General features: G+C 41.8%; 1 protein-coding gene across 1 annotated transcript; it reads right to left on the reverse strand.

Annotated features, from left to right (window-relative positions):
- Positions 1–5,196: 5,196 nt before the first annotated feature.
- Positions 5,197–10,532, reverse strand: LOC131184083 (cytochrome b-c1 complex subunit Rieske, mitochondrial). Its single transcript, XM_058155028.1, has 2 exons — positions 10,246–10,532; positions 5,197–5,935 (listed from the first exon to the last, which is right to left on the reverse strand). Exons 1-2 carry the CDS (start codon positions 10,457–10,459, stop codon positions 5,325–5,327), a joined length of 825 nt encoding a protein of 274 aa, XP_058011011.1. The 5' UTR covers positions 10,460–10,532; the 3' UTR covers positions 5,197–5,324.
- Between the last annotated feature and the right edge of the window lie 1,532 nt (positions 10,533–12,064).

The raw sequence follows: 12,064 nt of genomic DNA on the forward strand, positions 1-12,064 counted from the left end.
GTGGGTGACCTATTGAAATAATTGGAAGTCTATTTGCCTGGGAAATAAGATAGGGAAGGTAGAGCTGAGAATGAAGAATGGAAGATAAATGGCACCTGGAGCTTTGATCTTTAATGACCTCAACCGTGCAATCTGGAAATGACATGAAATTCACACTGGAAGCAATCGGCCCTTTCTCCATTCAGGCAGGCAGCCTATCAAAAGGCCCGGAGAGGTGATTGGATAGGCCCTTCTCGCAAATCAGACAAAACATAAGAATAACTTATGTTCGGCTGACCTTTTCGTAGGTCTCCGAAATGTAAAGCCCTCCATATGGGCGGAGGCCATGATTACCCAACTACCAGACCGCTCAAAAAATTATGGAATTGGGGACACATAAGATAAAGGTAAAGGTTCCCCTCACACATATCTGCTAGTCGTTCCCGACACTAGGGGGCAGTGCTCATCTCCGTTTCAAAGCTGAAGAGCCAGTGCTGTCCGAAGATGTCTCCCTGGTCATGTGGCCGGCATGATTCAATGCCAAAGGCACACGGAACGCTGTTACTTTCCCACCAAAAGTGGTCCCTGTTTTTCTACTTGCATTTTTTTTTACGTGCTTTCGAACTGCTAGGTTGGCAGAAGCTGGGACAAGTAATGGGAGCTCACTCCATTATGGGGCGCAAGGGATTCGAACTGCTGAACTGCCGACCTTTCGATCGATAAGCTCAGCGTTTTAGCCACTAGGTCACCACATCCCTCTCAGGGACACATAGACAGGTTAAAACATCTATAGACTATGCAAAAGAGATGATCAACCAGCCCAAAAGAGGGGGAAAAAAAGAGTCCGGCACCTCTCCACCAGTAATCAGCACTCAGATCAACATTAATTCCAAGGTCAACCTCAGACCAACAATTAAGTAAGCAAGACCCCAATCAAGAAACTGCCAAAGAGCCATCAGTAAACAGCCCAACCAAAGAATCTCTTAAGATCGCCCCTCTTAAGATACCAGAATATAAACTGACAGCAAACAGCACTCTTTACTAGCCCTGATGATGTTACCTAGTTAGGGTAATGAAACGTCTTCAAGGAAAAAAGGAAGCTCAGAGAGCACTAAGGGCCCCTCATGTCAAGCCTGAGCTACAAATATTCTCTCTCTTTCTTCTTTCTTTTTTCTTTCTTTCTTTCTTAGTTTTTCTTTCTTTCTTTCCTTTTTTTTCCTTCCTGCTGTCCTTCCTTCCTTCCTCCCTCCCTCCCTTCCTTCCTTCCTCTGTCTCTCTCTTTCTTTCTCTTTCCCTCCCTCCCTCCTTCCCTCTGTTCCTTCTTTTCTTTCTCTTTGGCACTAGCACTGATGATGTTATCTAGTTTGGGTAATGAAACTTCTGTAAGAAAACAAGCAAGCTCAAAAGACACCAATCCTTTCAACCCTGAGTTACAAATATTTTCTTTTTCTTTCTTTCTTTTTCTTTCTCTTTCTTTCTTCTTTCTTTCTTTCTTTCTTTCTTTCTTTCTTTCTCTTTCTTTCTTTCTTTTCTTTCCTTCCTTCCTTCCTTTTTCTTTCTTTCTTTTTCTTTCTTTCTCTCTCTCTCTCTCTCTCCCTCCCTCCCTCCCTCCCATCCTTCTTCTTTGGCACTAGCATTGATGATGTTACCTAGTTTGGGTAATGAAACGTCTGCAAGAAAACAAGCAAGCTCAGAGAGCACTAATGACCCCTCATCTCAACCCTGAGCTACAAATATTCTCCTTTATCGGTAATTATGCAGTTATCTGAGTTGTATACAAGGGTGTGTAGTTCCAACCAAGGAACCAAGAGAACCGTGACAAAGCTTCTGTGAAAAATTGTGAAGGTATTTTGAAGCAAAGACGATGACTGCTCAAGACACTTAAGATGCCACCAATAGGATGGTCGGTAGAATGCCAGACATTGCCTGAGAAAGAATGCCATGGAGTCACGTCTACCACAGGTCCCCTTGAAAGCTCAACTGCTGGCTCTGGTATGAGAATCAGTTTAGGTATATCTTTGGTCTGGAGATAATAGATGGAAAGAGCAGGTTATTTTGCAAGGATTTAAGGTGGACAAACCGATCAATCCTAGAAGAGATCAACCCTGACTGCTCTTTAGAAAGCCAGATCCTGAAGAGGAAACTCAAATACTTTGGCCACCTAATGAGAAAGAAGGACTCCCTGGAGAAGAGCCTAATGCTGGGAAAGATTGAGGGCAAAAGAAGAAAGGGACGACAGAGAACGAGGTGGCTGGATGGAGTCCCCGAAGCAGTCGGTGTGAGCTTAAATGGACTCCAGAGGATGATAGACGACAGGAAGGCCTGGAGGAATGTTGCCCATGGGGTCACGATGGGTCAGACACAACTTCGCAACTAACAACAACAACAAAGTGGACAAGTAAAACCCACATATAAACCTGTTCAAGGCTACAGGAGAAAAGTACGAAGGAGGAAACATACAAATGAACAGGAGCTATCATTTCATCCTGGGATGGGCAGAAAATTAGAATAGCCATAAGTCAGAATCCAAAGATGAAGAGTAGAATGTACCTTGAGATATTTCTATGGGATCTGACAAACAGAAGTCTCCTCCGAGCCACTAACTACTGTACACCCTGGCATGAATTACTTCATTGGGTTGTTGTTGCATGGAATAAAGCCCACCAACTGTACCCCTTCTTGACTTCCCAGAAGAAAGATTAAAGATGTTATTAGGGCAGCAAACGGATGACTTGAAGCAAATTGGACCAAACTGAAGCAAGAGAGAATGTTGGCCTATTCAAAAAGACACAGTGCATTTTTAAAAGGATAATGGATTTTTTTTTCACCCATAAAGATGATTTCATATATTTTTCTGAATTACAACTTTTTAAATTCATTCTTTCTTGTTCTTAAACCCCAAGAAGCCTTCTAAGATGTCTATTGTCACTCCAAAATAGGATAAAAGGAGCAATTTCGTATCCAGGAAATTGAGAAAAGCCAAGATGTTTTTCATTTAGCAGTTCTTCCTGGACTAATTTGGGAAGTGTTTAAAAGCTGCCTTGAATGGATTTGCAAACAAAATAAAACCAGACCGCTATCCTACATTTGATTATGTGACACAGCAGGGCTTAAATCTGTTCCATCACTTTTAAGGGTCTTATATATTCCAGAGCATCTGTTGGACAAAATTGCTGGTACAGGTCCTGTAGAGAGGCCTGTGGCATAGTCTCATCCTGTTATGTAGGCAGAGTTTGATCCTGTTGGACCAGAGGAAGCAGATAGGGTTCTTATGACTGTGAGCTTGACCCCATGGCAATTAGAACCATGGGCTTCCTCGTTAGCTAAAGTCACCCTGGGAAGCGACAATGGTTGGGTTCTTGGAGTGGTGAATTCTTCCTTAAAGAGACATTGCTTAGACCCCATCATATTGGACAACTTCTGTTCATTATGGAAGATTGTTGAGAAGGCGGTTGTACGTTAGCTTCATCCTGGATGAAGATTATTTGGAACCTTTCCTGTCAGGTTTGAGGACCAGGTTATCAACAGAAAAAAAAATTGTCGTGAGTTTGGATGACTTGCAGTTGGGACAGGATTGGAACGGCGCATTTATCTTTTCTCTGCTTGACCTCTTGGCAACCTTTGATACCATCGACTACGGTATCCTTCTGAACTAGCTTTGGAGGATAGAAGTGGGCATTTCTGTATTGTGCCTAGTCTATTTGCTTCCTCTGAGGCTGGTTCCAGTTGGCTTTCAATGAGCGCATGAGGCCAATCTTGAGGTGGCATGAGGCAGGGTTATTTGAGGGACTGCCTCTCTTCATCTAACAGGCCCCACAACCCATCTGCTAGGACACGTGCTCTTTGGAGTACCATTCCACCCAAGGTGGGATTGGTCCCAACCTACTGATCTTCTGGAAGGTCCTTTAAACCCAGTTTTGACATCAGACCTGGAGATCCCATGGAAGCATGGAGCCAAGATCATATTTTAAGTTTCAGAAGACATTCTCCCATTTTAACGGTCTGTGACACTGATCCTGGGAAACAGAAGGGATACAGCCTAAATACAAGTCTAATCAATAATTTTTGAGTCAAAAGGAGATATGGGCATGGAGAAAGCGCCTCAGAAGGACCTTCCCTGATTCTCTGGAAAATAAATGGCCTCCTGTCTGGATTATCCCAAAGGATGAGAGCCATGGTTTTTTTTAGTTTCAGCAGTTTAAATGTATATTTAAAAAATAGGTTGTTAAATGTCATCACATAACTGATTGTGGTGATTAGCTTATGAAAGATGCCTCTAATATAAGCTTCTTATGAAGCCAGAACGAAGTTAGGTTTTGAACTTCGATTTATATGTTTAGTTCCTTTACCCTTCTTATCCCTGCTGTGATGATTTTATTTTATGGGAAGAGACAAAAATCATTTTGTGAGAATAGTTAATATTTTTAACTGGTAAAAAGCAATACTTTGCAAATTGGCAACGACGACTTTAATATATTCCCCAAATTCTGTTGTCAACGATGCTCTTTCCCACTTAGTAATTGTTATGTCCTGAAAGGGCTCCAATTACAATGAATTGAAGGATACACCAGTTGAAAAAAAGAACTGCAATAACTTTTTGATGGTGTGCTTATAAGCATGCAAACATCTGCCTTTAAATCAGTGTTGATTCCTACTAACTGCCTGGACATGTCCACACAGTTTTCTTAGCAAGATTTTCAGAAACTGCTTGGCCTTGCTTTCTTCCTACAGTCTGATAATGACCTGGCCAAAGTAACCAGCTGTCTTTGTGCCTAAGGCAAGATCAGAATTCACAACCTTCTGGCTTCTAGTCTAATGACACCCTACCACTGGTTCTTTTTCATGCCTTTGCAATCTGGACAATGGAACCCTCCTGTTTTGTGTGAACTAAAAGCAAGATGGCAAGTCTTCCACAGCATTTGTAGTTTCTCATGCCACTGGGCACCAACAGTCTTATTAAGTTCATCAATGCTTCAGATTCTATTTCTGTACCTAAATTTTAAAATGAAAGTAGACTAAAAATTCGTCTAAAAATCAGTTCTGAATATAGTAAGTGATTCAGGAAGCTAAAATCGCTCCAAGCATCCCACTGTTGCAAACTAAATCTGTGGTCACCAATTTTCCATCCAAACCTTTTAACTGCCTGTCATTAAAACACCACTTTTTGTTCAGGAAAAAAAAACATTAGACTGATTCAATAAGTATAGACAGCGTACATCTGATTAGAGGACATCAGTTTAATGTCTTATTAAAGCTGATGAAACAGTCCCACAATTCAACTGTAATGCTTTGCAATATATTTTGACTCAATTCTTTCCTCAATGTGTACACGAGAATCCGGATATTTAACCGACGATAAGCATATCTTCACTAACGAATTCATGTTCTGGGACCTCCAGATTGAGTGGAGCTGGGCCTTTACGTATTCTGCCAGATGCATCATAATGGGACCCATGGCAGGGGCAGTAATAACCACCATAATCCCCAGCATCTGAAATTGGTACACAGCCAAGATGGGTACATATGCCTAGCACTACCAACCACTCTGGTTTCTTCACCCTATCCACATCATGCTGTGGGTCTCTTAGTTCACTCAACGGTACTTTAGCTACTTGATCAATCTCTGCCTGGGTTCTGTGACGCACAAACAGGGGTTTTCCCCTCCACTGGAAAACCATATTCCTGCCTTCTGGAATATCGGACAGCTTGATCTCAACCTTAGCCAGCGCCAATACATCAGCAGCAGGATTCATGCTGGAGACGAACATAACCACAGCTTTCTTGGCGAAGTATGCAGAGAGCAAATAGGTTGCCCCGCCGAAAAAGTAGGTGAAGGTTTTTCTCTCTGCGCTGCTATCTTGGGAGGATTTCGTGCTATCCTTTAAACTGTCCCGACGGTGGTAGGAGAAGTCTGGCACAGCCATGTCATTATGGACGTAACGAATGCTGGCAGGAGCTGCAAGAGAACGCATAATAATGGGACTGTTACTATAATAGAATGTGCTGCATTACAGACATTGTATTAGAAAATAGTACCTTTGAAGAAAACCTGCTCTAATACCCCAACATAAAAGCGGTTTTTTTTCCCAACAAAAATATACATTTTATACAAAAACTGAATTAGCCCGTGGAGGTTTGAATTATTGCCAGGATTCCCTTTCTTTCTACTTGCAATTGCATATAAAATGCATTATTCCCTCTGGGAAGCCTATCAAATGACAAGTATTTCACATCTACTTCACATATCAATGAGAGCCAGAAACTTCTGAGACTATTGTTTTTTTTTTCTGAAGAAATCCGTAATATTTGAAAGTGATCCGTCAGTCCCATTCTTGCAGATTCTGTATGTAACTAAAGCTATTTATTAATTTAAGTCATATCCAGCCACAATTATAAGTCATAAAGCAGGCATGTTCCACTTGTGGGCTGCAGCCCTGGACAGCTAGTAACGCGGCCCCCCAAGACTGTAACTTTTAACATTATGATGTGATTTATATATATTAACTATATATTATATATTTTATATGCAGCTCAAGACAATTTCTTTTTAATCAATATGACCCAGGCAAGCCAAATGGTTGGACCCCCATGCCATAAAAGGATTTATAAGCTAAAACCAGCACTTTAAACTGCACTTGGAAGCCAATAGGAAGTCAATATGGGGCCCACAAAATAAATGTAATATGAAATTTAACCAAAGTTGGAATGCATTTCAAAGTGGAAGAACCACTCTGTGGCACCACTTGTGTACATTTTATGGAAGAGTCTATGGATACTTAGCTGAACAAATGTTTTTCAAATTTATACTGAAATGGAGAAGCAAGCGCATATCCACTGCCATCTATAGCTTCAATGAAGCTTATGGACATTAGAGAGTTATTAGGTTCAGTACTTCTGGGAAAATCGTGTTTCATTTTCTACAAATGTTATACTAGAAAACTTTCTGAGCCAAATGGATGAAGCTCTGCTTTAAAATGTTTGATATAGTTTGTCAACTTAGTTTCCATAAGAACAAGATATCTCAAGTTTCTCCAATACCGTTAAGTAGTAGACCTAAAATATCTGATTAGACAAAAATCAAAATCAATAAAATACTTAAGTGAATTTGACAAACCTAGAACTGTAACTGAAAATGTTTTAAACATTTTATACTCATAGTTCAATGTTATTGTTTAAAATGTGAAAACACACAAAAGTCTTTCAACTGTTTTGCACAAAAACATTAATAAATTAATATATTTGTGCCTCCCCATTTATGTACATCACATATACACCTGAGTACAACTTACGTAGCTTGACTATTATTATACTTATTCCATCATTATCTTTACCAAGCTATGTTTATTATTAAAGAAACATTTTTGCTTACAAGTAGAACTAAACAGTAAATGTAGAATTGCAACATTAATATTACTGTTATGCCCTTTGAATCAATCCTGCAATTTTCTTAAAATATTTTGGAAATAGTTTGCCAGTTAAGCATCTGTTATTTGCCTCCAGAAGTTGTGAATGCTCCAACACTGGAAGTTTTGAAGAAGAGATTGGACAACCATTTGTCTGAAGTGATATAAGGTTTCCTGTCTAAACAGGGGGTTGGATTAAGAAGACCTCCAAGGTCCTTTCCAACTCTGTTATTCTATTACTTACTATGGGAGTGGGAGACGTTTAAGAGACTTCATGTTTAATGAAGAATTAGAACTTAAGAGTTTCTGAATTATAATTGGGAATTAATTTTCAAATGTTTAACATGAGCCGAATATCCAGCTAGTATACAGATAGTCCTTGACTTACAACAGTTCATTTAGTGACAAATGCTGTTGGTCTACACCTACAGAGTTTCAGAGTTTAAGAACTTTACTATATATATTTGATACACCTTTAACCTAAGGATGACAAAAATAAAAAGGCAAATCATTTTACAAGTCAATCTCATAATTGTAGAAGTGAGATTTTGTGCTGAAAAAATAGTGAATTAGAAGTACCTTTCCAAAATAAATTGGAGAAGAAATGGCAGACTGAACCCAATGACCACAGCAGAATGAACAACTAAGTAGTTGTAAATTGTAAGTTGACCGCCTTTTTGGCAATGCCTCTCCAGACAAGGAAAGGACTTAAGATCACCCACAAATGCACCACACAACTGCTCCTTGCGAGGGGACTGCAAAATAGCAGTCTTGCAGCTCTGGGAAATGAGAAAAAACCCATCTTGCTCAAACTATGATTGGTGCCTTTGAAAGGTCACTAAAGAATATCTACATTTTACCCTAACTTATATTTTTTCATATACTGAGAATATTAGAAGTACCAAGTTTTCACAATTTCAACATGACATCAATACGGTTTTAAACCTTAGTATCCATCCAGGACTCCCTGGAAAAGAGCCTAATGCTATAAAAGATTGAGGGCAAAAGAAGAAGGGGACAACAGAGAACGAGGTGGCTGGATGGAGTCACTGAAGCAGTTGACATGAGCTTAAATGGACTCCAGAGGATGGTAGAGGACAGGAAGGCCTGGAGGAACATTGTACATGGGGTCGCGATGGGTCGGACACGACTTTGCAACTAACAACAACAATCCATCCAGTTTATGAATTGAAGTGTTATCTACAATTCTATGACTTAGTCTCATCTTTTTCTCTTCACTGAAAGACAGGCAGCAATAGCATAGGAGAAGTTTTAGCAAAAAAATAGTTCTACCGGTAACAGTTAAGCATAATTTCCATTTAGAGAGGGACAATTATGACAACTATTTGCCAATAAGTGGACTGGAAAGGAGTCTGGATTTTATAATTCAAAGATGCCATTCCAGGAGACATCTAGCTGACCGGTGTCACCAAGAGTAATAATGTTTTCTTAATTAAATGTGGATAGGGACATTTTGTACTGGGTGACAGAAGAGCCTCAGACGTTCAGCATCTCTCATATAAATTTAATAATTTAAAATCTCTCAAGATCACCTATCATATGGCAATATGGATTTTTGAATCCCCATTTACCCAACACCAATCCAACAATGTAACCCAACTTAACCTCACATCTTTCAGCCTTGCCACAACCATCCCCACTGCTGTCAACAAATGGAGGATGACTGGAACAAATCCTTATTTATTAAATTTATTGCTGCCCATTTCACAGATCAAGGCAACTCTTAAGACGGCTAAGACCAAGAAGAATAAAACATGTAAGGAAAAGCAATTTTATAACACAGAAATTCCTTCTTTTATGGCATATCCAGACTCCCAATTGTGGATGGGGCAGAATTGAGAACATTGTTCAAAAAAGCCACAGTACTAACAACTGCTAAGGACTAAGGAATATTTGCTCTAATAGTGAGATGGGCAGCATAGAAATTTATTAAATAATAGAACAGATGTTTACAACCAGAAACCAGACTTTTCAAAGCACTTCCCAAAGTGTTGTTGAAGCAGAAATCATCCTTGGATTTTTTTTTTAAATGGTTCCTTTGGGTGCATTTTAAAAAGAAGAAAGAAAGGAGAGAGAGAGAGAAGATGAGGGAGAGGGATGGAAGAAAAAAGAGAAGGAAGGAAGGAGAAAGAAAGAAAAAGAAGGAAGGAAGAAAGATGAGGGTGAGGGAGAGGGAGGGAGGAAGGAAGGAAGGAAAAAAGGAAGGAAGGAAGGAAGGGAAGAGAAAGAGAGAAAAGGAGGAAGGAGAGGGAGGAAGGAAGGAAGGAAAAAAGAGAAGGAAGGAGACGAGGGAGGGAGGAAGGAAAAAAGAGAAGGAAGAAAGGAGGGGGAGAGAAAGAGAGCAAGAGAGAAAGGAAGGAAGGATGGAATAAGAGGGAGGAGGAAGGAGAGGGAGGAAGGAAGGAAGAGGGAGGAAGGAAGGAAGAGGGAGGGAGACAGAAAGAGAGAGAGAGGAAGGAAGGAAGATGAGGGAGGGAGGAAGGAAAAAAGAGGAGGGAGGGAGACAGAAAGAGAGGAAGGAAGGAAGGAAGGAAGGAAGGAAGGAAGGTGAGGGAGGGAGGAAGGAAAAAAGAGGGAGGGAGACAGAAAGAGAGAGAGAAAGGAAGGAAGGAAAGAAGAGAAGGAAGGAAAAAAAAGAGAAAAACAGCCCAGATCGGCCACTCAGCCATCCTTCTCCTTCTGCCTTATGTCCCCTGAAACTATGACACCCTGGGACTACAACTTCCAGCATCCCCAGCGGCCCGTTGTTCCTGGCGGGTCGCCCTCCTGGCATGTTTGAGGGACCCACATGGGGGGGGGACGACCCCCACCTCCACTCCCCCCACCCCTTCCCCGCCCGCACCGTTGAGGGAAGCGGTGACGACCAGGCCTCCTCGGCTCGCCTGGCCGAACAGCGACTCCCGGCACAGCAGAGGCCGCTTCGGATCCAAGGACAGGATCTTCGTGGGGCTCGGCGGCACCTCCAGCACCAGAGGCTTCCGCGGAGCCGGCACGATATGCGCCGCCGCCGACAGATAAGGCGCCAACGGGCCGCAACGGGCTGACAGCGACAACATGGCGGACGCGGCGTTCAACTTCTCCTCACCGCGGTCACCTTTCGCGACCGTCGGACGCAAGCGACGCACGCCCAGCGGTGACGCAGGACGCACGCCGGCGGGAGAAGCCACGCCCACCGCTATTCTGTTTGGAGCGACGAGAGTGGGGCGGAGGGGGGTGGGGAGAGCGAAGGGCGGAGCTAATATCGCCCGTCCCTGCCTTTTAGCCGGCATGAGAAGTGCGCCTGCGCACCGGACTTGACGCTAATTGCCTCAATAGTCTGAACTGGAACCTTTTAGGGCCTAGGCCCTAGGGGGTCTCCAACCTTGGTCCCTTTCAGACTTATGGACTTCAACTCCCAGAGTCCTTCAGCCAGCAAAGATCTGGGAGTTCAACTCTGGGAGTTGAAGTCCACAAGTCTTAAAGGGCCCAAGGTTGGAGATCCCAGCTTTAGCTTATAGAACTGGGAATAAAAATACTTTATATATATATTTTTTAATATACTTTTGGTTAATAATTTTGGTTAGACATTTTTATGTAGGTAATTACGAGATAATATGAAACCTTGCGTGAAATAGGTGAATGGCTTTTACAAGAAGTCTCATCAATAATTTAAAACAATGACATATTGATCAGGCTCAATCGTCTAAAAGGAATAAAGGTTAAGAAATCAAAGTCTGGTGGCAAATGCTGGTGACATTGATATTTTGCATAAATATCAATTTATATTTTGTGAATATTTTCCTCTTGCACATTATGTGATCTACAGGTTTGATGGTCAATCAAACCTGTAGATCACAGGTTTTATTTTAGCCATAGATGATCAGTTTTATTTTAACTGCATTTGTGACACTGTATTCTGGACAGTGGTGAAATCCAATTATTTTTACTACCAGTTCTGTGGGCGTGGCTTGGTGGGCGTGGCATGGCGTGGCTTGGTGGGCGTGGCAGGGGAAGGATACTGCAAAATCTCCATTCCCACCCCACTCCAGGGGGAAGGATATTGCAAAATCTCCATTCCCACCCCACTCCAGGTGAAGGATACTGCAAAATCTCTTTTGAAGTTACAAGGGCACTGGAAAAGGCAACTTACATCAGCTCCTTGCACTTACGACTTCCTCATGTCACATGGTCAAAATCTGGACACTTGGCCACTGGTTGCTCTTTCCAACAATTGCTGCATCCCCGGGGTGAATGTTACTGTCATTTGCAATTTTCCCAGCTGGCTTCCAACAAGCAAGGACAATAGAGGAAGCCAGTTTTGTTTAATTACCGCATAATTCACTTAAGAACAGCAGCGATTCACTTAACAACCATGGCAGAAAAGGTCATAAAATTGGGAGCAACTTACTTAACAACCATCTTCTTTAGCAACGGAAATTCTGGTTCCAATTGTTATTTTTTGAAGGACTACCTGTAACGGTTGGATCGGTTATTCATCATTTTTATATAGCGGCTTCAATCATATCCGAACAACTTGCAAAATGGAGTTTTCAGCCAAAGAATAGACTACTGGCAGCCCCCAGGGGAAGATCCTTCTCTGTGGGGGCTCCTACTCTCTGGAACGAGCTTCCCCCTGGTCTACGCCAAATACCTGACCTTCGGACCTTTCGCCGCGAATTGAA

This window comes from Ahaetulla prasina, chromosome 12 (genome assembly GCF_028640845.1).
Source record: "Ahaetulla prasina isolate Xishuangbanna chromosome 12, ASM2864084v1, whole genome shotgun sequence".
Lineage (NCBI taxonomy): Eukaryota > Metazoa > Chordata > Lepidosauria > Squamata > Colubridae > Ahaetulla > Ahaetulla prasina.

Coding starts and splice junctions, on each gene's coding strand:
- LOC131184083 (XM_058155028.1), bottom strand. CDS start 10,459: ATGTTGTCGCTGTCAGCCCGTTGCGGCCCGTTGGCGCCTTATCTGTCG. Junction 5,936..10,245: donor CGTCACCGCTTCCCTCAACG/GTGCGGGCGGGG, acceptor GTTCTCTTGCAG/CTCCTGCCAGCATTCGTTAC.